General features: G+C 36.0%; 1 protein-coding gene across 8 annotated transcripts in view; it reads right to left on the bottom strand.

The window, feature by feature from the left end:
* KCNT2 (potassium sodium-activated channel subfamily T member 2) overlaps positions 1 to 25,734 on the bottom strand; it is a 227,286-nt gene that overhangs the window by 120,685 nt on the left and 80,867 nt on the right. For all 8 annotated transcript variants that reach the window (XM_074317059.1, XM_074317058.1, XM_074317060.1 and 5 more), the window contains 3 exons: positions 24,031 to 24,105; positions 22,763 to 22,846; positions 19,689 to 19,783 (listed from right to left, as the gene is read on the bottom strand). In XM_074317059.1, coding sequence (XP_074173160.1) covers positions 19,689 to 19,783; positions 22,763 to 22,846; positions 24,031 to 24,105 — 254 coding nt within the window. The remainder of the gene's footprint in view (positions 1 to 19,688; positions 19,784 to 22,762; positions 22,847 to 24,030; positions 24,106 to 25,734) is intronic.

Here is a 25,734-nt window from a genome sequence, read left to right on the forward strand (position 1 = left end):
AGCAGAAAACCACCCATGAGTTCATGGGTTGCTGTCATCTTGTCCAGTCTTTTCAAGCCTGCACCTCTCATCCATTATGAAAGTGGAAATGTGGGTAAGCGTGAAGGAGTCCAAAAACAAGAGTTAGGCAATTTGCAGTGGAAGCCCATTATCTTGATCTGTTTACAAAGAGCTGTCATGCTGATATGAGCTGACCTTTGGAGGGACACTATCGTCATTTACAGAAACTGACTGCTAATTCTTAGTAATGCAGTAGGAGGGGAAAAAAAAGACGAAGCACCATTTCTGGGCCGAAATGTCAGTAACAGGCCAGGGACTTGTTTTAAAAAGAGGTAGTTGTCACTGAGATTGCTTGAATGAAAGAATTTCAATTGTAATTATATATAAAAAGACTGCGTATATGTGTTTCATATACACATATATTTATGTAATTCACTGACCTAGGTAACTGCTGAGTATATCATTACATGGTAATATTTTACGATTTAAATGTTAAAATATTAATATTTGGGGGGAAAATTCCAATACAATTTTCTCTTTTTGTATTATTTTTCACATATGCTACACTGTTATCATTTAAATTGATATTTAATTTTTACGTGACTTGTGGATTTTCGATTTTATGATGATTAAATATATCTATTTTTTAGACATTCTATGCACGTTGGGAAATATAGAATCCCTGCCATGCACATATTTATGTTTTTGGCAAAACTGTGGTCGATATCCCCAGTTCTGAGCTTAAACCGGACTTCCAAAACAGTTTCACAAAGTCATTTCTGCCTTAATGTAATTTACCTTTATATGAATACCCGTTGTGACAATTTTAAAGATCAGTGCGACACAATAAAAACCTTTCAGGAATTATACAGCATAGTCTTTGTAAATCAAAGCGGACATGCATTTAATTATACAGACCAGAGGACCAAGGGCCAGCCAATTAGTGAAATAAATATCTTTCATATCTGCTCAGAACTTGGTTATCACCAACGTACACCCGAAACATAGGGAAGTGTCCTTGGAGGGTTTTAATCACCTAATACTTCCATAATCGATAATGATAAGAGATGGACTGTGTAACTAGAACCGTAGGAATTAAGTACAGCTCTTGAGCGGTACAATGTTTTATGTGGTTTCCAGCCAATGTTTGTTGATATTCTAATATGAATTATAGATATAAGAATAAAAACAACAAATAATAGAGGCATAAGCTAAGGAACATGAGGAAAATTGTGCAGGTGGAGAGCGGTAGGAATTATTTCATTTTTGGATATGTTGAATCTGTTGTTCCTGTAAGGCATGCACCACCAATCCATTGCGATAATATATTTTATTAATATATGTATACATATTATGTACCATTTTTATACTCCTTGGGTAAACCCTACTTGGTGGTAATTTTGGTGCAGTTCTGATATTTTCAATTTCAAAAAAATAGTAATGTGCACTTATTACAAGACAAATAATAAAGACATAAATGAGAGGCTATTAGTATAATTCCATTTCTATCTACCCTTGAGGTAATTAATATTTAGTAATATGTTCTGCTGATTTGATATTTGATTTGTTTTTAATATATGCGTGCTTTTGATTTTAATTGGCAATTTATCACTGTACGATTTTTATGTCTATCTTTTTAAAGGGCTCTTGATCTAGTTCTGTCTCTCAGTATATGTTCCTTAAAAAAACAATTTGGCAGAAGATGTTAACCAGACACAAGGTTCGGCAGTCAAATATATCTGGCCACTCTGGGTTCAGCATCTTTTATTTAGCAAAAGACTTTGATGATCCTTTTAATGAGTTAATGTTTATTACGAGAGCGGAATTTTTGTAGGATTAACCAAATATATCAGCTAAAGTTCCCAGTTTCGGCAGAGTATCTCAGAGGATTAGGGTTTTATGAACTGAATTATGAGAACATTAGCTCATGCTTTGTGCTTTGTCTGAGTATGTTAGAATCACAGTTTAGTGTCATCGTTAAATGATAGGGATAACATTTTACCTTTGTCCACGCCCAGGATTACACAGCCCTGGATTAACTATTCTGGGAAGGAACTTAATAGTGAAACTGCCAGGCCCTGAAGTTTCATTTATTTATTTTTTACGAACATGAAAAGATACAATTTTGAAATGCGACATCTTAAAGTGTTCCATCTCTACCCTTCATCTCAGTTTAATACTGCTTAAAAATCCATAAATATGCATTTTGAGAGCACCTACTCTTCCATCCCTAGATCCACAAGAATCACTCTGCCTCACTCAACGTTCCTTGGTGTCTGCTGATTTCCCATGAATCTGAGCTTCGAGCACACTTAACAAAGTACACTTTATAATTACAGGCCCACAGAAGCCATACTGAGCGAGGGGTAAGCATCGCTGCTTCCTCTTCCTGTGATGCACAAAATCGCTGAGAGAACAGAGCAAAATTTTTCGTAAGCCCTGCAATTATTTCAAATATGGATCACCACACTGGGCCTGCCACATGGAAAGGAGGACTCCAAATTGTTTTCTCAGTCACTTTTTTTTTTTAATTCTACTTTTTTCTGTTAACTGGAGTACTGGTAAATCTCACTAAAGGTAATTTTAAAGACATCATTCAAATGCTTGCATAACCAGGTTGAGTAACAAAGCAATAGGCCCCATTTTGCACTAAATACACATAGAGCCATGGTATGTATCATACCAAGCATTTCATTTCTAAGTATCCCAGAAATAAAAAGACACATACAGTGCAATTAAGTCTCATTTTAACAAAGTATTCCTCAATTTAGAAGAGCTAACAGCTTCATTCATATATTTTTCAATCTAGAGTTGTTGTTGTTTTTTCCACCAACCTAGTGAAAAAAGATCAACAGGGCATGAGATTAAAATTATCTAAGAGTACACCACCATTAATAGGGTGGTAAATGTTCTTATTTATATTTAAATATTTCAATTAACAGGATTCCATATTTCCCCTTGCCAGTCCTATTATATATATATATATATATATATATATATATATATATATATATATTTAACGAAATTACATTAAATTATTTTATTCCATTTCATCTCCTTTCCCCACTAATGATTTAAACAAAATAAAGACACCTGCTGAACAGTCTTGGTAAATTTCTCATAGATTCATCAGCCTGTGAGCCATTACTAGTATAATGTATGCAGATGGAAGGAGAATTTTCGCTGTTCCTATAGTTCATGGTGGGAAGAATGAAACCTATAATTATGTAGTGTTTTGTTCTGTTTGCGCGCCTCAGGTTATATGCTCCCCTGAGCATGTATTCATATTCTCCCATAATCATTTGTTAAGAAATGTGTACTGTGTCTCAATGTGAAATGTATTTTCCAGAGTGAATTAAGGATGTGAGATGAGGATGAAAAGATGGGGAGAATTCTGATTGTGCAGGAAACTTAGAACTTAAGACGGGGTTTTGTATGCATCGTAAGACATAGAAAATCTTTAACATTAAGCAAGTGGTGAGAAATTATATTTATGTTTCACAAAGGTCACTTTGGTTGCCATGAGATGGTTTGGAATGAAGCCAGACTGAACATAGTAAACCAATTACACGTCTGCTGCTGTAAAGAACTTAAGATAGTTTCGATGAGCGCGGTGATGACTGAGAGGAAAGGTGTGGATAGATTTTTAAGATATTTAGGAGGTAAAATCCATGGGATTTGTTAACTATGTGTTGTGTGACAGGACACGTATTAAGAATGATTCCATTTCTTTTGGGAATTGCCCAAAAGAAATGGCTGTGGTTGCTACTTCACAGACATTGGCAGTTTAAGGAGGAAACAGCATAAACTTGCTTTTGGACATATTCAGTTTGAGGATTCTGAGGAAATGTCACAGAAACAGTTGGAGGATAGAGAGGATGTACTGAAAGCCGTAGAAACTGGCCAAATCCAATTTGGTCACAATTATCAGGTTCTTTTTGGTGCACGTCGATAACCTATAATGTAAAGAGGAAATAGATGGCTTTTTCGAATCCCCTCCCCAATTTGCTGCCAAATATTATACATTGAGAGGAGGTCTTAGACCAAATTCTGCCACATGAAGCACTTGTTAATCCTCGTTCTGCAAGATCAAAAGGTTCCTGTCTGTGTGTAACTCATTGGATGAAAGGTTCATTTTTACAAGAAAAATGTGAAAATGTACTAGGGACGTGTTCAGCTAACGGTTTTGTGGAATCAGATGGCAGAACCCTCAGATGTCCAGGCACTGCTACCCTAAAGGGTCAGCTTGCTATGCTCCCCGTATTCTCACAATCTAATTATGCAAGAGCAGAAATAACCACACCACACTTTCTTGCCAACCACATGTCTTGAAAATATTTCTATTTCCCCTTATGTTCACTTCTCAGGATTTCGACACAGGTATTGGTGCCTGGAGCTGGTGACAGCCTGGTAATGGGTTCCTGATCGGAGTCCTTCATAGGCTTATGGGTTTAAGTGGGTTTGAACGTGTGTAGACACGTATATACCACACTGTCCTAAAATACTTGTGGGACTACAAAAAAACTATAGCTAAAATGTCTGATATGTTCTAGGGAAAAAATGTGAAATGAAATGAAAGGGCCCAGGACTGTTCACTGAGAAACTGACACATTTAATGGTGTGTTACAGAAGAGGACAAGCTTCAGTGGGCATAAAGAGTGTATAGATGTGGTGTGCGTGTGTGTGTGTGTACGGGCACCTATGGAGTGTGCATGGGGGTCTCTGGGTGTGCCCCACACGCCCAAACACATTCTTAGAACCACCATGTACATGTAAATGATTCTTCATATACATTTTTCTGACTTTAATGTTGGGACTGACTTACACAGGCTTTGTGAGTCCCACCGTGACATCAGAGATCCCTGCTAAATACCAGGGGTGCCAAAAAAATGTACCCACGTGGACGCTTTGGTCAACGTTGCTCAAGCAGTAGTTTGCCTTAATCAGTAGTGTCTGGACGCTGATGGGAACCACTCTGAGCACCTCTTGTAATTGCAGAAGTCAAATGTGACTTGTTTTCAGGTTTTGTTATCAATATATATTATTACAATTTTAATACAGTTTTCCTTTCTTAAAATATGTGTACCTTTTTTTGGCACCCTCTGTATATCTTTGCTCCATTCCCAGTAATAGAATAGTAGAATGAGATCCCTTTTTTAATGGTTTAACTTTCAAAAAGAAACAAATAAAAAACACAGTATCTATTCTGTTTGCCTCTGTATTTGCAATTCCTCTTTCTGTTGGGTTATTGGAAAAAAGGATATTCAACAGGAAAAGCTTCAAATCTAGTCATGAACAGTCAAAGTAACTTCTACTGGTTGCAAAGAAGATACAGTAGATATTTGCATAGAAAACTCAGAACTCGGCTGTGAAAAAACATTACCATGGTGCAATAGGGTGACAGTATAGCTTTTAGAGTAAAACTAATAAGAGAGGTAAGCCCAGCGAAGTTACAGGGACAGATCATAAGTTACTTTATGTAAAACACCAAGGAATTTATGTTATTCAGAAAACACAAACGAAGAATTTTAAGCAAGAGAATGAATGATGTGATCAAATGGAGTCATGGTGAGCTCATTCACAGAAGTCTGCTGACACCCTGAGTAGTCAGTTCTGCCCCAAGCACCAACTGTATTTACATTAGACTCTTAGTCTCCAGGCTAACTAATCACCTTGGAGACACGCCCGTGCAAAACATCCAAGTGCAGTTACCGCTAAGAGGAAAGGAAATACTGGATGTACTAAATTCAGTACTGTGGCATTTTCTAGTTGTTAACCCTGGCCTCTCTGCAATTCACTTTTTCCTTTGCTTGAATTATTTTTTAATTTAGCTGATTCAGTTTTTAAAAGTGAAGTGCATAGTCAATCATACATGAGCTCTGCACACCATTAACTCCATTATATATTTAAAGACACATTCACATTTGAGGTTCATAAAAGTAAAATATGTACACATCCCAATTCTCCTCAGAAAAGGTGTCATCTAGCAATGGATTTCTTTTTTACTATCAAGAAATTACTAGATGAGCACTCAGTTTATATGTCCTTGCACATAAAATGTGACATGGTACCAAATAAATATCGGCTGACTTACTCTCGCTGAGCATGATCCCACAGAATCTGGTTCCTCCACATAACACAACCAATCCCTGACATTCAGTCCCTAGGCAACAGTTTCCGGAAATCAAGTAAGGCACAAAATAAAGCTTTATTTTATATTTCCTGAAATGGTCAAAATTTAAGAAGCCATGAAAAACAAAAGAGAACAGAGCGTAACATGTTACTTCACATTATAAGCACTGAGAATTACTCTCATGGCAACAGTGACTCTTATTTTTACACGCTCATTTACTTGAATACAACATTTTAAAAATGTGATACTAGTATGTCACGTTCATCAACAAAACAACTTGGCCATAATGGTAGCATTTTTACTTTCACGATACTTGATGTCTACTTAAAATCAATTGGAAAATGTCCCCTTTCTAAGAGATGGCTAAGTGAACTTACATCCATGTCATAGAGTATAATAGTCACAGATAAGTCTGTAATATACAAATATAACCATAGGCGAGTAAGAACACTCTTGAGAAGTACCTGATTGGTTCGTTTGAACACTCGAATAACCTTTACATTGATGGTGGATGTAATTGCTCATTAGCTAATGTTAAATAGATCAGCATCTATGTAGAATGGTTTCCTAGGTAAATAATTATTCTTTTCACTGGAAATTACAACTGTTTTCCTGAGCAATGATGTTTGTTCGAAGAGCAGTTTCGGGAGGTCAGTGACACATTCTAAACTAAAAGAATTATCTGGAAAGCATTATCATCATATAATGCATGTTTTGCTTCTATGGTTTCAATGTTTTAAAAATCTGTAACAGCTTGACCATATCAGATTATTTACATTCAAAGAAATTAAACTAGGAGTTAACATTGCAATGAAGATACTACCATTCAAGAAACATTTTTTTAATTCTGTACCGTTTTTGCAAGAGAAAAAAAATTAAGCAAAGATAGCATTGTAAAATCCAACATATACAATAAATAGGCTATTTATTTCCTTTCAGTTTTACTCATCGTGAGATCCACTCAGACCCCTAGTTTCATTTAACAGACAGTATCTTAATAGCATTTATCCTTTCTTAGCAATTATGAACGTGATGAAATGGCATGGCTTTGATGACACTGCTGTGGAAGTTTGGGGCTCACTGGCTGAGGACCGGTCTAGTCCAACTCCTTTCTCTACAGAGGCATCAAATTAGAGAAGAAAACAAGTCAAAAACTTGAGCAGGGGTCTCTCTACCATAGGACATATGCATCACAGCCAGAATACAGTGAAGTTTTTCATCATTTCTCCCCAGCTTTGTAGAAATCAAACAATGTGAGCCTTCTCTATGGACAGTTTGAAATTAGACATGCTTTTCTTTAAGAGAGAAATCAAGAAGAAAATGAGTCGCCTCAACGCACTTTGTTTATTTAGGCCCTGTGTTTTCAATCTTTCTTTGTACCAAAAGGAAACCAAATTCACCATCCAGTAAACTACGTAACTAAGTAACTAGAGTGAATGTCCGAAATTAGATGAAATTTGCCTAAGCTATGCTACCTTTCCCAAGAGACAAATGTGTCTACAGTCTCTTCCTCTTAGGTAATGCGAAGAGAAAAAGACTCACTTGCCATCAATCCTTGTACCTGTCTCTAAGCAACTGGACTGTAAACCTCTAACAACTTCTGATGTATGTTTTAAATACCTGTGGCAAGGTCTAGAACAGGGCTAGTACAGGAGAGAATAAGAGTCCACAAAGTAACCTTTATTCTTAATCTCTTTGGATATGATTGAACTTAAAGCAGATTCACTATTGTTTCTATCTTTAATCAAATATTTTGTCCCAAAACGTATAAATGCAGTATCATTCCAGAACATATATAAGTGAAGGAAAAAACTGAGTTTGTGGTAAACGATCAAAGGTAACGTTCTCAGGGTCCTTGGTAGTCATGGGGTAGCAGAATACTCAGGACATATGACTGAGTTGTTAAGAAAGGTTTCATTAAAGATTTAACATATAAGCCAAGACCTTACGAACGCCGAAAGCTACACACAATGTGATATATAGATGATGTATTACAGAATTGCACACCTGAAACCTATGTAACTTTACTAACCATTAACGTTAATTTAATGGTTAGTAATGTTTACTGGTCACATCAATAAACTTTAAAAAAAAGCAAAGAAAAAGAACACCAAAAGGTAAGTGAAGATGATACAAGACAGAGTACATTAAGTTAAAAAAAAAAAAGCCCAAGTCATGAATCATCATAACACCATCAAGGACAGAAAGAAAACAGCTGTGTGGCAGCCCGCACTTGAGAGCCGTATCAGTTGAGATCAGAGAGGTAGGCAGGGCCAGACCTGGGCCACCGTATGAGTATCTTTGTCTGTTTGTTTGATCCAAGCACATCAGAGGTCCGTAAGCACATAAGACTATTCTCACTGCTTTGTGGAAATATATTGTAAGAGAACAGGGGTGTCAGCAGACAGACCAGGTCTCCCAGGAAAGAGACAGTGGCTCTTGGACAAGCAGTGATAGTGCAAATAGAGAGGCAGATGAAACCTGGAGAGACTGTGGTCCTGGAGCCAAGAGAGCTTGCTGATTCAGTGGATGCTCCTTTTGAGAAGAGAGGAGTCTGGATGATTTCAAGCAGTTTAGATTTTGATGGGACTGCATGAATAGTGGAATAATTGACTGATAAGATGGGGGAAGGGGAGGGAATGCCTGGAAAGAGAGAAGAATCAAAAATGTTGTCTTGAACAGCCGCCATTACCAGTTAGCATCTGGATGGTTTTGGAAGCCATAGGCACCTTTGAGTTCACCTAAGCAGACAGGTCCTGGAGAGCAAGCAGAGCCTAGAGAACCATTTCTCTAACTCTTATCAGACTTCTGGGAAGAGAATTACTGGGGAAAGTTCGGTGTCATTGTAAATTATCCCTTCATGCCTCTCTGTGTTCTAATTTATCTCCTAGGACAAAGCTGAACCCCACAATGCACCATGATTTGTACCACAACACACTATCCCCTAAAAGCAGTGCTTTCTGGTAGCCATGAAGACCTCCTGGGCATGGAAAACAGATCATAATCAGACAAAACTAAACCATTTCCGGCGTCGCATTGACTTAAAAAAAAAATTGCTTAAGCCCTTTCTCTGACTATATCTGTCCCCTATCTAAACCGGAGATGGTTCTGCATTCCTCATGGTGCCGTGGGCCTCCTATGAGGGCTTATTAACACAACAAGCCAACAGATACGACACTAGTGCTGTTTTTGCGTTAGGAACATCCTTACAGGAAATAACGTACGTTAGTGTCTCTGTGACACTGCAGGGAGTGTGCGGAGGAAGACACTGAGTCCAAGGGGGAACTTGTGTGCTTCCTTCTTCCTATTAATGAGAACCAAGCAACATTACATTTCTCCCTCCACCTCAGCTGCCCCAATGCTTAATATCAGATGTAGACTTCATCCTGGCTACGTTCATGTGTTGTTTCTTCTATTTCTGCTTTCATGACCCAATATTGTGTCTGTTTTTAGAGCTGCCTCAAGTTTGTATATTTTTCTCCTTCTTTTTGACAAATGACTAAAGTAAGGTTATTATTTAACGAAAGTCACACAGCAAGAAAGTGACACAACCAAGACATCTTCCAATTTAATGAATTTCTGTTTTTACCGATAGTCCCTCACATAGCTATGTATGTACGTATACCCCTGTAACAGATAAAACCTAAGAACATTATTGTTTGCTAAACTAGAAATCTGGCCCCTGGATTATGGCAATAAAAATCCTGCTTTGCATTTGAATAGTACTTAATACTTTAACAAATGCTTTTATACAACTTATCTTGATCTGGGTGGTTTTTCAGTACTGGGTCCTGTTTGCCTTTAGAATTGTAAAATAGAAAAGATTTAGAGAAAGGCAAACAAACAAACCAAAAAATCCAGGGAGAAAGTTAAAGCATTTGTGGAATATGTGGCTAAAAGGAAAGTCGACTGAGTGCTTCAATTGTGAATATAAAAGATAATTATAAAGCAGAGAATTGAAAGTGGTTTTTCACCTTCACAGCAAGCACACTAGTGGGAACAAGCTTATGTGAAATTCAAATGAGATATTCAGAACAACCTAAAATCAATTTGCTAGCAAACCAGGAACCTAAAAATAAAGATGTTAAACTTATATATAAATATACAGCAAGACTCCATAATAAATAGAATTCCATGGGCCAAAAGATAGAAATTGTAAAAAAAAGAGGATTAGGTGGCCAAATAAACCTGGATTATTAGGAAAAATCTGAAAGATTCTGCATAACTTTTTATAGCAAAATAATGGTGAAAATTAATATAGCCCTGAGGCAGGAGATAGCATCAGCTTACAAGATGGATGGACGGAAAGAAGGCAATATTAAAATGAGTCTCAACACTGAATCAAAATACTTTGAAAGACATTAGCAAAGATTATGGGCACGAAAGAGGGTAAATTGTAATACAATGAAATAATTGAAAAAATTTATAAAGGGGAACTTGTGAAAACAGCTATGTTACATAATCCCAAATAGAAGGATTCTAAAAATCAGTTGAAATGCAAAAGTCTCTGTGCAATTTAAGAAATTAGGTAACAGACGATGAATTAATAAGAAGACAAATACTAAGATGGAAAAATGAGGGATTTTAAAAAAAGAAAAAAATAGAGTTCATGGTATTTTTAAAAGATATACGAGCTCTACACAGATTTGGCTGCTTGATGGTAAGAAAATGCTTTTAATATAATGAAAATGTACTATAAAAGCTCTGACGTTGACTCTGCTTTAAAATAGACAACCATCTGGGTTGGATGGTACAGAAAGGGCGATGTTTGGAGAAGTGGAAAATAAAAAAAATATTCTCAGGTTCATTTTAGTAATGTGATTCTTTATGAAAATCTTCTACCATTACATTTTGTATCAAGTTCCTGTATTTTAACTAGTTTTTACCTTGTACCGGGGTTGCCAAAATAATGTATACAAGTAGATACTTTGGTCAGTGTTGCTCAAGCAGTAGTTCGCCATCATCAGAAGTGTCTGGACGCTGATGGGAACCACTTTGAGCATCTCTTGTAATTGCAGAAATCAAATGTGACTTGTATTCATCTTTTGTTATCGGTATATATTGAGTATTAAAATTTTAATACACTTTTCCTTCCTTAAAATGTGTATACCTTGTTTTTGGCACCGTCTGTATCTTTTACTGCCCCCTTTTTTGGATGCCAGTAAATGAAGATCTTAGCTCCTCATCCATTGCCCCACTTATCCTATACAATGCATCTTACTGGCCTGTTCAGGTTTTGGTTTTACTCTGTTTTGCATCCAGAATTCCACTTTGTTCATTGCCAAGCTGCTCTCATCTGATCTCCTGCCTGATGATGATCCATATAACCACCAGATAACCACCTAATCGCCTGCCCCGTCCCAACCCCTCTGCTGAATTCCCGGCTCTTAGAGACAAATGGCTACCCAACACCTCACCTTCGGTCTCTAAAAGGCTTGTCAACTATTCTGGACTCTATTTCTATTCTTCTTTATGTTCTTTTCCAGATTTCCTCATCCTTGGGTATGGTACCATCATTCAGTCAGTTTCCCAAAATGCAAATATCAAAGCCATCCTTCCATTTCTCTTTGTCTCACACCTTATATCCAATTTATCAACAAAATGGTGTCACTTAAAAAAAAACGATGGCAGTAAGAACGCAATATAGACCTATACTGTAACAAATTTATCGTGTACAGCAGATGATATGAAGATACAGTCATGGAATTAATTCATAGAAAAGGCACGCTATGAACCCAGGATTGTCTAGGTCCAATGTATGATTTTTACCCTCGTACCAAAGGGCAAGCACACCTTAAACCTTCCTGCAGAACGCAATTCTGTCGTCACTCCAGTGTGACAATATCCATCATTCAGGTGGAACCTGAGGTTCATAATAAGCGACAGAAAGTAAGATAACTGTGTTAAAATCCATCTGAGTGAAATGCACCTGATACATGGAGACATTTAAGCACAGAATGGAGAATCTTTCTTATTGATTGTAAACCTCTCTATTTTTAGTAAAGATTTCTCATGCCTCACTCTTCAGAAAGAGCCAGCAGGTAGCACCACTCCGTGTACAGCCTGTCCTGGACAAGTCTGCACGCACTCACTGACTGCTTGAGAGGACAGATGAGGGACCACTCAGGTGAGGTGTAACCTCACAGTGCACCATTCACAGAAGTGATGGACCTGGGCTCTTAGCAGAGATGAGAACTAGGACTAGAAGACGGAGCCCTGGGTACCCGGAAGGCATATGCAAGAAAACACAAGACAAAGCAGCCAGAGCAGGTGTGGTGGTGCTAGACAGGTACAGTCTGAGGCATATAACTATCTCAGTCCCACCTTGCAATTGGGTCAAACCAACCCTATTACGGTGTCATAAATACTTTTTGTTAACATATGGCTGCTTCATTAAAAAGGCAACATTAAAAACCAGAGAAGCAATATGAGCACTAAAAATTATACTAGATGAGCATGCATTTCAAATAATCAAGGAATTTAGATGAATTCAATACAGCATTTTTAAAGATTCAATGCTGGCTTGACATTTTTTTCTAGAAAAATAGTTTATTTTTGAAATGTTTCATGAAGAATGTTGGATTTGAGTTAAGAGTCTACTGTGAGGTTTGCTTCTTTACAGAACACTCGAGTGTTATCTTTGACTCAAATCCATACAGCATCATTTCAGTGTTACGTAATTGTAAAACAAAATCTGAACAACATTTAATTAGGATTTAAAATACAGACTCTCGCGTTACCCTCTTTAAAACGACTGGAAATTTATAATCAATTTGTTTACTTAAATAGATCCTCTATATAATAATGAAGGTACCTTAATTACTAATCACTTACTCTGTGCTTTTCTAAAATTTTCCTCTTTTTAAAATGTTACCTCTACATTTAGTTATTCAAGCTTTGGCAAGGTTTATAAGGAAAACATTAATTGGGATGAAAGGAAATATTGAGACTGTAAACTTTTTCACCACCCGGTAAATGTCAATTTGTACAACAAAATGTTTTCAGAGGAAACAAGTCACATGGCAAAAATGAATAACCTTAAATATCCAGGCACCCCCAGAGTCCCTTTGCTATGCACAGTTACTTGAAATTTTTCATTAACAGTGGCATTCTGGGCTGAAAGCATCCAACACTTTGATTTCATGCATATAATTCAGACATTAGCATTCAAAGCAGCCCACATCTTCCACTTTGGTACTTACTGAATGAACACCAATTAAGTTGTCCCAAATAACCATTTTCATTTCCTGTAGTGTATCTGCCTGAAGCCTAATATTCCCATGGAATTTAAGATAATTAGAGATGTTGGGAGAAACTGTGCTTTTGAAATAATAATAAATCTAGGATTTCTATTGTTGAAAGAAAATTCTTCTTCTACTGGACATTGTCTTTGTATCTATGCAAAAAAGGTTAGTGAACCATGCCATAAACTCTTAATACACAAGGATTCATTCTGAGATTATCACTTGATTGCTTTCCAACGTGGACGACCATCTTGAATGGTGTAAACTAATGTCACAGACTGTTGCCCTCAGAACTTTTATGTAAAAATCTTTTGAAGTCACTGGTTCTGCTATGGTTATGGTGACAACTTGGGCTTTCTCTGGCTCCTTCACCCTAGCTGCTAACAGGAAACCTCCTTTGGCTGGGTGCTCATGCCATAGAAAATAAACATTCATCCCCACCTCTACCTAGATAAGCCTTCAGCTGCACCTCTGATAAAGTGCCATATGGAATGGTGTCCCAGGGCCGGTGACAATGTGTTCTAATGTACCATGTTTCCCTGAAAATTAGACCTAGCTGGACCATCAGCTCTAATGCGTCTTTTGGAGCAAAAATTAATATAAGACCCGGTATTATATTACATTATTATAATATATTACATTATACCCAGTCTTATAGTAAAATAAGACCAAATCTTACATTAATTTTTGCTCCAAAAGATGCATTAGAGCTGGTGGTCTGGCTACGTCTTATTTTTGGGGAAACACGGTATATACCACTGCTTCTCGTAACCTATATTTTTTCTTTATTCTTTTTTTTCCTCATTTCTGTAGCATACTTCTCAGTTCTTTTATGTGTAAAAGTAACTATGCATCACCCTCATAATTCAAGGGTCGTTTAAATTCTGTCAAATTTCAGGTTCTAAATAAATATTCCTTGGGAACTTGAGAACAGTGTTTTCGAAACTATTAGCACAGATGAGAGAATATGGCTATCAGACTGATTCTTATTAGTTTGTAGGTAGTGCCTTTATTTCTTCCTGAAGTTTTAACCTGGCCCTCAGTAGATCAGCGGACATTTAAGTCATAGCTACTCAGCCATCCCTTTTGTAAATTCCTGAAGTATTTTGTGCCTTCCTCATAAATTGAGGATAATAACTGAATTTACTTTATGGGCTGTTGGAGATTAAATTAGTTAATACATGGGAAGTGCTCAGAAAAGCACCTACCGATAGTAACCCCATGCAAGATCATCATTCTCAGTATTTGTATGTTTGAAAATAACTATACATTGTTGTCACGTTTCAAACATAGTAGCTTGTTTCATACAGAATTTTAACCCCAAACCATGTTATCTAGATTTTTATATGAATAATAATTACATTATTATTATTTATATAAAATAGCCATATTTTGCTTTTCTCCCAAATTGAATGTACCTTACTTGGCTAATTACCGAAAACCTGCCCACCCACTTATGCAAAATATCATTGGGACCAACAGTTTTCTGTTTGTCCTAGTGTAACACAAACTTGATCTTCAGACACATGTCCTCGCTGTCATTCGTTTGAAATATCAGCCAAACAAATGTGACCAAACAAAAGGAAGGATGAAATAGGACAGTGCTAACACCATCCGACCATCTTCTAATGCTTTGTCCACACTGTAGTAATTATCTCCTAACTGTCCACTTCCCAAAGGGCTATTTGCCTTAGTGCTGAATCAGTACACAGAGTTCCAGAATCGAAACATCTAGCATTCAAGTAAGTCTTAATCGAGGAGGCACAAGAAAATATAAATACTTTTGAATTCAGCATGCTAATCATGTTGAACTAAATCACATTTTAAGAACAATAACTAAATGAACTTACTTTCTCCTGAACTAAGACTGAGATTTGAGCTGAATATTTTACATTTGACTAAAACAAGTAATATCCATTAACCTCATATAGCTCTGTTATAACGCTATGAAATAATATGACAATATGTAAACATACATATTAAAATAAACTGAACAAAAAACTGAACTTTGCAACAAACGAGGTGCAAAATCAGTCTACTAGTGTAAAATCAGAAAACCAAATGCATTATATATTCAAGGACTTATTGTTGGTTAGAATATGTAAATAATTAAGCTAAAGTCATGCACTTGATTCCTGGATGTACCAGTTTCCTTGGCTTTGTTCCAGAGACACAGGCTGCATCTTTGTTCCAGAGTCCCAGCTGCCTTGGAAGTGTGTGTTATTGACCACGATGGGTACACAGCAGACGTGTAGGCAGATGAGTCCAATTCCATGACAATGACAGGAAAAACAATTCTGAGCACATTCTCTACAAAGAGTGGGTCAGCAGCTTCATTTCTATTTCAGTTTGGCACTGAGCTTGTGTCTCTTGTAGACAGATGCTTAATGATAGTTCTTTGTCATGTTTATAATGAAGAGAAGACACATTTTAAACCTACGTAGCAGTTCCCAAAGCAGGTAATTTTAAGACTGTGAGATTCATAAACAACACAGCCAATGCATGAAATATTAGTTCCTGAATTTTTTGGCACTTAAATTACAATGCACATATTAAAAATCCTGATTTTGAAAAGCATTGCTAGGCGTACTCTATGATATATCAGCAATTAATTAAAACTAAACTCACCACAAGGTAAAATATATGTACATACAAGTGTGTGTGTGTGTATACATTTTACACATGTATGTATATATTTTACATTGAGATTATACACAAATATACACATACATACATGTATATATCTGAGATATCCTTCTTTTATAGATCTGGTAGAAAAAGATAGTACTTTTTGACATGATATATGGCTCAATATTCAGAGAGCAGGCCAAAAAAATCTTTATTCATAAGAGAAATACTTCTAAGTAGTTTAAAAAAGAGTTGTTACTTCTGTATTTAAGAAGCAATCTGCTAAAATCATTCCTCTATTTACCATCCCCTGCTTTCTACTTGTCATTTTATTCTAAGGTTAAACAAAGAAACTGCCCTAAACAAAGTGAGATTGGAGCCGAGGATATGTGGCAATGCTGTGTTCATAAAAGTATTCAATGCAGAGAGAGAGGCTGCAATTATCTTTAACTTAGTGAGGCTAACCAGGAGAAACAAATACTAAAAATACATAGGAAGTACAGAAAACCTGAATGCATTCCATCGGAGGAAGATGGTTTCTCATATTGGCTATTAAATATGTTTCAGGCTTACTGCTCCAGTTTTATAGTATTATTCAGTTACTATGCTTAGATTTTTGGGAGTAAACTAGGTTTTGTGGATTCCCACGATAATTTAATCATCTTATATAAAGAGGACATTTAAAGTGGGAAAAAATTAAAATTTTCCAGTGTTCACACCATATACCATGCACTCTGCTAGACATTTTATAAACATATCTAATAAATCCTCATCTTAAAAGAACATAAACATCTTACAGGGTGATTAATATTATCCTCTATTAATGATGTGGAAACTATGGCTAGATAAATTAAGTAATTGCCCAAGGGCTCCAAACTAGTACAGCCCCGAGCTTTAAACAAATGATACGTGTATGGACTTTTGTGACTTATCAATGCTAGAGATTGATAATCGGTCCACAGTATCGAGTTTTTCTCTTTTCCATGATAGTACATATGTAGCTTGGGTATCTCGTCACTCAGCTAGGCAACACTTTTTGCAGGGCCCCTTTCAGCCATCTGTGGATATATGACCAAATTCTGGCCTGAATTAGGCATGTAATATCTGGGTTGTGCCTTCCCTTCCTCCGAAAGCCTGGAATTAGAATGTGATGGCAAGACTAGAGCAGCCATCTTGAACCATGAGACAGAAACCATGTTTTGAGAATGGTGAAAAATAAGATATAAGGAAACTTAGCCTCCAACAATATTAAGGTGATATAACAGCCTTGGACAGACTATCTAGCCATTTCTACTGGTTTAAGTTGCTATATCTTTGTGTGTATTTGTATTTTATAGTGTATGTGGTGAAACTCTATGTGAAAACAGCCTGTATGATAAAACTAATATAATGTTCATATTTTTCATATAGATAACTGCACTTTTGATAGTAAATTCAAATAAGACATTCTACCTTACTATGATGATCACGATTTATGAAGCCACTTTACTTGTTATGCTAGACAAGAATGCATAGAGAAATGAAACTTCAGTTTCTCTATTCTAGATATTATAATTATAAAACATTAATGTAAATGTATTAATGTACATGTGATTAAAAACGTTTTATGTAGCTAAACATAACTCGATAATAATTCCACATTAAGATACAGGTTCAGGTATCTATATCAGTGACATCTGTAACATTAGATAATATCTGTCAAAACTACCACTCAGTTGTCTAAAATTGAATCACATACACACACAACAACAAAAGCAACTAGAATTGCATATCAAACAAACAGCAAAACACAAATAATTTAAATAATGCATAAATTATGTAATGGAAATTTCATGTGGGTCATAAACACTCTTTATCTATTACGGTTGCGCCCCTTGATGTCAGTTGCAAAATGTGTCTGGTGCTTTCATAGAAAATAAAAACCGCTCAAGACAGAAAGTAAAAGCAAAGAGAGAGCCCAGTATAGATGGTGTTTTGTAGTGAGGATGCCTTCCGAGCAAAAGTACTCAACTGTCACTATACAAAAATAATTTGCCCTTATTATAGCCCTGATGTTGCAATTACCTCTTCTCTACATCTACTTTAACAGACTTCCATAATATTTAGAAATCCTTCGCTTTACTTTTTGTAATTTCCAGCACTTGAAATGTCGGCATGTGAATACATACATAAAAATTTTATTTTCTTTACGTAAAATGAGGAAGACTCCCAAATTATCCAAATAATGTCATTCCATTAAATTAAGAATTTTTACGGACTTTAAAAGGGAAGTCATTACTGTTAGTATTTCATATTTATGCGCTTAGATGTTTGCTAGGTGAAGAATAAAAACAATTTGTGAGGTGTGAAAACATTGTAATAAGATGGCATTGCAACAATTTTAGAGGGATATTTTATATTTATAAAAACATTAAATATCTCCAAATGTTTATTTTTTAAATACAAAAGTATGCAATAAAACATTTAAGCTTATTTAACCGAGTTACTAACTGCATACTACTGATGCAAATCGGTTGCCATGCCTTGTGTCAAAATGTATTCGGTAAAGTGCCCTATAATGATGTTTTGGTCAATGACAGAACACCTGTATGACAGTGATCCCAAAAGATGATAATGGAGCTGAAACATCCCTACCACCTAGAGATGTCATAGCCATCCTAATGTAGCCCAACGCATTACACACCGGTGTGCGGTGATGCTGGTGGAAACAGACCTACTGTGCTGCCCGTCCTATAAAAGTACAGCACATACAAATACAGTAGTTTACTGGACCATGTAGGTTTATGTAAATGCGCCCGATGACATTTGCACAATGACCAAATCACTTAACTGCGCATTTGTCAGATGTCCTGAAGTTACACGGGACTGTGTTCACACACACCTAGAGCTAACAAGCTAACACATCTGGTTCAGTCGTGCTAGCCTATGAGGGAATTCTTGTTTTCGTACTTCCAAATTAGCTTTTTATCCTTCTCATTACGTCAAATCCAGTTACACAGCCTATCTATGACTCCTGCAAACGTACATTATTTCACCTCGTTTTTTAATGTTCACATTTTCTTCTCTACGTAAGGATCTGCTTGACTCCATATGGGCAGGGCACCATTCACATTGGCTTACTTTTGAGCTGTCAAAGTGGGACCTTCCAAAAGAAGAAACAACTATTTTCTGGAACAAAGAGAAGTTTCAGGTCTGGCCTTGCCCTGGCAGGAGGCGTGCCCTTGCGTGATGCCTGGCTACACTCTGAAACATCATGGAGGCAGGGCAGTGGCAGGGACATGAGGGACCCTGACAGTTTTCTCATCAGTGTTTCTGCTTGGAGGTCTCGGACAACAAGGGTACCTCCATGTCAGCGATTTGAAGGACAAATTCTTGTTGGACAACTATGGCATGCAGGACACATTCCTAGGATTTGGTTAACAGCCACAGTTGCAGTAAATATCATCAATACCAAATGATCGATGTGCTCTCTTGTTTTTTCTGTAAGACCAAAGGGAGGGTTTTATTTTTAGTTCTGTAGGAGATCCATTGCATTTTATAAAGAACACTGATTAATTTTCATTGATTCCGTGGTTGATGCATTGATTTGACTTTTATCTATTAATTAAAATGATCTATAATACAGTTTTTTGAGAAACTATAGTTCAATGAAACAAAATAACTGCTGATATGTGCAGTCTTACCAGGTGAAGATAAGGCATAGTAATGTAGAAATTAAAATCAGGACTTGATTGAACATTGCAGATTGTGTACGTTGAATGGCTCTATGGAGATCATTCTAAAATAATACAGAAAAGCATATTTTAAATTTTGATAAGTATTAAGTATTCACGACTCATTGCATTTATTACTATGCATTACATTTCAATTGTCTTGTTCATACTCAATACGTAGACTTAAACTGAATATAGCAGCATATTTTCACGTCTGTTTAGTTAAAAATGTACGTTACTACCACATATTACGCAGCCACTACTATGGAAAAAGACCACCAAAACACTAAATTTTAGTTTATTTGTTTCACAAACATCTGTAGAGACTGACAACCCAAAAGCTCTCCAGGGGAAGCATAATGTCTTGTGGAAAACTCTGATTCTAAAAGAATCAGCATATAATGTATTCAATTCAGTGGAAAGTAGTAGCTGTGTCAAAGTACTATCAAATCTCATTCTGTGAATCAGGGTAAATAACATAAATTATGCCAGGCAATTTATCCAAAAAAAATTGAATAACCAATGAACAATTTTTTTAAGTTTAATTTCATTGATATTAAAAGAAATGTGAATTCAAGATATACTTTTTTGTTTGCAATTGCAAGCCATTAAAAGAATAATAATGTCCAGTATTGATTAAGATGCAAAAATAATGAGCATTCACATATAGTAGTCTTCATGTAACTTGTTATAAATATCTTGAAGGTAATTTGGTAACGTAAGTCACAAATCACAAGTATGTACTTCTTATTTCATGCATTCATTCATTTAACTCAGTAACAACTTCTAAAAATTGATTATATGAAAATCAGAGTTGGAAATCCATATGTATTTATGTTCATCTTTATTACAAAATTGTGTTTATTAAATGAACTAATAAATGTTCACTACTATTAAAATAACTAAAATATGCAATACAAAAATAGTTAAATAAATTGATCAAAAGTATGTAATGGACTTAGATGCACTTATTTAAAATGATTTGAAGAAGAATATTTAATGACTTAGGAACTTGTCCACTACACACTAGTGTATGATAAGAAATTCAAGTTATAAAATTGGACATATAATTTAATGTATGATATGTGGGCATGTTTTTCATAGAAAATATTAGAAGGATATAAATTATTGCTAGTATTCTGGGTGGTAGCTTTTTTGTAGATTTTCATAACTTTGTACTTTCTAGTTTTCAGTTCATCTCAAATTTTTTATAATAAACTTTTAATAGTCTTAAAATCAGTATGAGATAACTTCACTAATTAATATAAAATCGCAGTAAGCCATTATTTTATCTTTTTCCACCACACATCTAACCAGAACTATTATGAAAACAAAAAACTAAATTGATTAGAATTTCACCTCTCAACTCTTACTTTCTTTTGACAGAGATGTTAATGAGCAAAAAAAGAATAAAAATTTAGCAACCAGTGAGAAGAGGAGAAGCAAAACACAGATGTACAATGGAAAATGTGTGAATTCTACATTAATATTGCAAAGCCCTGCTTTTCTGTTCAGTGATTGACTAAAAATTTGTCTCTTGTTAGGTCATTTTTTTCCAACAACTAATAACGTAGTTTAGCCAAAAGGCCTGTTTTTTTTCTGTTGTATTTTTTTTCATTAGCAATTTAGGCAATCTGTATTTCATGAAATCGTTTTGGTTTTTGTTTTTTTGAACAGTTAGGACAGCCCAATGTTTCTTCAAATGACTGCACAAGCCACATTCTCCCTCACTTTGACATGTACTTTCATGAGACTCCAGTGGTCACTTAACACCAATGTTTAGAAACATTCATCCGGTTATGAACTCTCAAATGTTATCCAAATATTCCTTCTGGCCAAAACTTTTGTCATAATTTCTGTTTAAAAACCATTTCAGAGGAAAACAAGTTTGCTTCTGCAAACATCTACTTTTAATATAGTATAATTAATAATATTGAGCCTTCACTATGTTGATACATATGTATAGACATACATGTACATATTTATATAGGTATTTATAATTGTATTCTCACAACAAGTCTGTTATGTAGGTATGTGTATTCTCATTTGAAGATGAAGAAATTAGCAAAGAAGTGCAATCACATGGTTTTCCTAGCTGTGTTTAGCATGCAGTGGACTCATCAATATTTGGGGAATGACTGACTAGATAGCAAATGTCTTACAGCTCACAGATAAGGATTAAAACCTACTGGAAACAGGTTTGGGTCATAGGTATAAGTCAGTCCGTCCAAACAGAGTCAGCCTTGAGCAAAATGCAACTAAGGCACACTCTGAAATCTGCATTTCTCACTTCGTGGTTCTGTTTGTCCCTCCTAACATCCCACACACAAACCAAACCAACCAAATCTAAAAGGATGACTTTAAATGAGGGGCTTCCAGCTCCAATACAGGCTCATACAAAACCCCACAGATTTTTAATGGAATGTGAGACTACCAACAGTTATCTGTTTGACGCCAGGACCTCCTGAATCCTTAAAACCAGGGGTCCCCTTCTACAGGTTGCCTTGAAAGGTTATTTGTCTTCAGAAGATTGGCTCATTAGTTGGACCAGTCCAAACAGCACTTCACTTTGGTGTGGTGACATTTAGAAAATCTGAACCATTTTTGTTTACCATTTCCTAGGACTTTACAGAGGTAGTGACTTGGCCACATGGACGTTTTACATGTTCTCATTCTGGTTAGGTTACAAGCAGACTGGTCACGTAAGGTCCATTAACTTAGGCATTTATACAACATATCGCTTAAGTTATTTGACAGCATTTTACCAAAACTCTTTCATTTTTACAAACATTGAAATAAAACTGACTATTTACTAAGATACTAAATTCGTTTAAAAGAAGTTTTGAAATAAACCATTTAGACATTTAATTATAACTAAATAAATTCCGGTGGAGTGAGTTTATATTTTATGGGCAAAAACAAAATGAAAAAGTATGAAACAAAGACCTCAAGTCATTTATCTCCCTTTAATCAGAATACTAAAAGCGAGAAATAATGAGAGGTTGAAAAATATTTTTATATTTGCATTTCACATTTATACTTACAATCATATTTTCCAAGGCATGTTTGGCAAGCCAACAGTTTAGAAAGACTGGGACAAACAGATTCCTTAAGGAAGGCCAGAATATCTGAAAAACAAATCAAAGCTAAACTTGTATCTCAAAGCAAGAAATCATATCCAGCAGATTTAAAAGAGAAGTTATTAAAGACAATATAATGATTTAAAACATGTGACAAATTCTTTAAACTCCTATTATTAATAAAATGCAAGGAGCAGATGTGATCTTTTCATTCACCGTCTAATTTTTACTTAGGGAAGAATTCTTTGGGAAATTATTGTAGAAGCAGAAAGAACATAATAAGCTCTCACTGGATGTCAGATAGAACTAAATTCTATGCTAATTCTATCATTCAATCTTTTTGTGTGACAGTTTATAATAGACATCGCCTTTTTCTTCCTTACAACTAGAGGGGGAAATAGGAGCAAGAAGGGAAGGTTTTGCTTTTTATAACGTTGCCACTTACTCTCTTTGGGTTCAAACATTTTAAGTGACATTGGGGGGAACCATGTTTAATTGGAATTATATTTAGTTAGTCATTTAATCTAATTCCAGTTTTTCCTCCAGGTAAATCATTCAAATTAAAATAGTTGTCAGAAGTGAGCAACAACTTCAGATATCTACTTATTTTCATAATTTTCCAAGTAAAACTTAGAGTTAGAAAGCATAATCCCAACAGACATTATTATGATGCTATCAAATACAGATTAAGACCTAATTTTCCAATGGGAATGTGCAGTTGAGCAGAATCTTCATGGAATTCAGAAAGAAGAAAGTTGCTGGTTATCTGGCTATAGGCAACTTTGTTATTAAAGAGAGAACTGGACTTAGAAAATGTTGCCATTAAACTAGAGGTAAATATATTCTCAGTATGGGAAACTTTTATAAATACTCAGTTGGACTTGATTTCTTTCTTTCTTTTTTTTAATTCCACAATATACACAAGAAATGGAGTAATTTCCAGTCTGTTTAGATGTTGTTGACACTTGTTTGACACTTGTTTAAATGGCACCTCTAGAGCATATATTTCTAAGAAGTATTTTGCTATTGTACTAAATCTCATTAGTTTTCACTTAATTTCACAATCCAGTTATCCATCTGGTTTTACTATTTATTCTTTGACACCATAATTCTAACCAAAGCCTAAATTCATCTATCTGAGCTAATATATGATTTATTAGTATTTAGATTTAAAGACTTGACTTAAGTCTAATGACAAAATTACATTTTTTAAAGATTCTTTTAGGACTTACCGAGATAATGAAGGGAACTGCATTAATTATTTCCAAGATGAAGGGTATTCGTAGAATCTGTTCCCAGATATTTCCCTTCCAAGAAAGAATGCATAAAAATGGAAGTCACTTACACCAAATCCCATGAAAGAGGGGAAAAGACAGCCCTCAGAACTTCTCTAGCAATAAGGATGCTTACATTAACAGAATACTGAATCATTGTATAAAGATGGAGCAATGCGTTCTGGAGAGTATTTTGTGAACGTAATCATGCTGTCTCAGATTTGTAGTAAGTTCCAGAAGTAAAACAAATGTTACAGTAATCCTTACTATTGCACCTAACACATTTTGATCATATATTATTTCAAAGAAAAGTTACCAGTAAAAATAAAACCCAGTAACAAAAACTACAGAATGAATGAAAAAGTGACTCAATCATAGTATGTTTGCTATACTAATGAGACTCACATGCCATAAAGCATATTAGCTAGTTCCTAAACACACCACTTGTTAACAGTGTTCACGCGTATTAACATTGTTTCTACATTAAGAAAACGTAAAGGAAGGGGTGTTTCAATCAACTGGATTCTAATTTCCCAACCCACATAGTAAAACAATATTAACCAGGACTGGCTACATAATTCATGGCATCCCAGGCGCAATCAAAATGCATAGAACTAAGAGTTCTATCAGGACCTCTTATTACCGAACTGTTAACACTTTCAAGGTGACATCAGCACCTTACATCAAGCACAGGCCCTTCTGTGTAACCCTGTACAGCTGCACAAACTACACACACAAAGGCAAACCCTGATATTCATTGCTCATCACTGAAACTGTCTCGAATGGTGTCCACTGAAAACGAACTCACAACTCCCTAAAGCAGTTTACCTTCTACGAAGGGAGCTATGAATGAAAAAGCAGTTTGAAATCTGGCTCCCTGTCATTTCCAAATATTTTTTATAACACTGGCTACCGACTTGGGGATTTTTCTTGATTTTCTTGCAGGTCCCAAAGGCCTGAAGCTTGCCAGTGATGTCCAATCCCTCCACATCACAAAGCAAGGCTCTAGGCTGCCTATTGTATCTGTACGCAATTGTTAAATCATAGGTTTCATCAGCACAGTTCGTCCCCCATCTCCAGGCTCCGTAGGAAGGGGTGGAAGAGGGAGCAGGGGGAAGAAACGCAAGCAATGAGAACTCATCTGTGGGCAGATGTCCGAGGTGCATGGTGCTGCCGCTGTCACCTCAAGCTAAGTGAGAGGGCTCCAGGGAGCAGTTAGAGAGCTTGGCTCAGACACAGACTGTATTCCACTCATGCCTAAGACTTCTAATAACGAGGAGACAGCAGAGCACAGGGAAGAGTGCCAAGAGGCAAGCAAGTCGCGGTCATGAAGGTTTTAAGACCCAGGTACCTGTTTCCTGGGAACCAGGTAGAGACCCTACTGAATAACACCTACGATCATCTTAAAGGCTTTACACTCACGAAGGCTTAATCTAGGATTAAACTTGCTCTAAATTTAGGATTAAAAAGTAGCCAAAGGAATGTTATCTTCAAAACCCTATGTTTGAAGAAAGTGAGAAAGGAATTGAAATGCTAGACAAACAGTTCCCCAAAATCTTAACCTGCGTACACTGGTCGACACAGTACGTGCCGAACCTGGCCGCTGAAAAGGAGTGATGGACGTGACAGCTGTTCTGGTGATTTATTTCCTACCCTCCTGCT

The sequence above is a fragment of the Rhinolophus sinicus genome, linkage group LG12 (assembly GCF_036562045.2).
Source record: "Rhinolophus sinicus isolate RSC01 linkage group LG12, ASM3656204v1, whole genome shotgun sequence".
In the NCBI taxonomy this organism is placed as follows: Eukaryota; Metazoa; Chordata; class Mammalia; order Chiroptera; family Rhinolophidae; genus Rhinolophus; species Rhinolophus sinicus.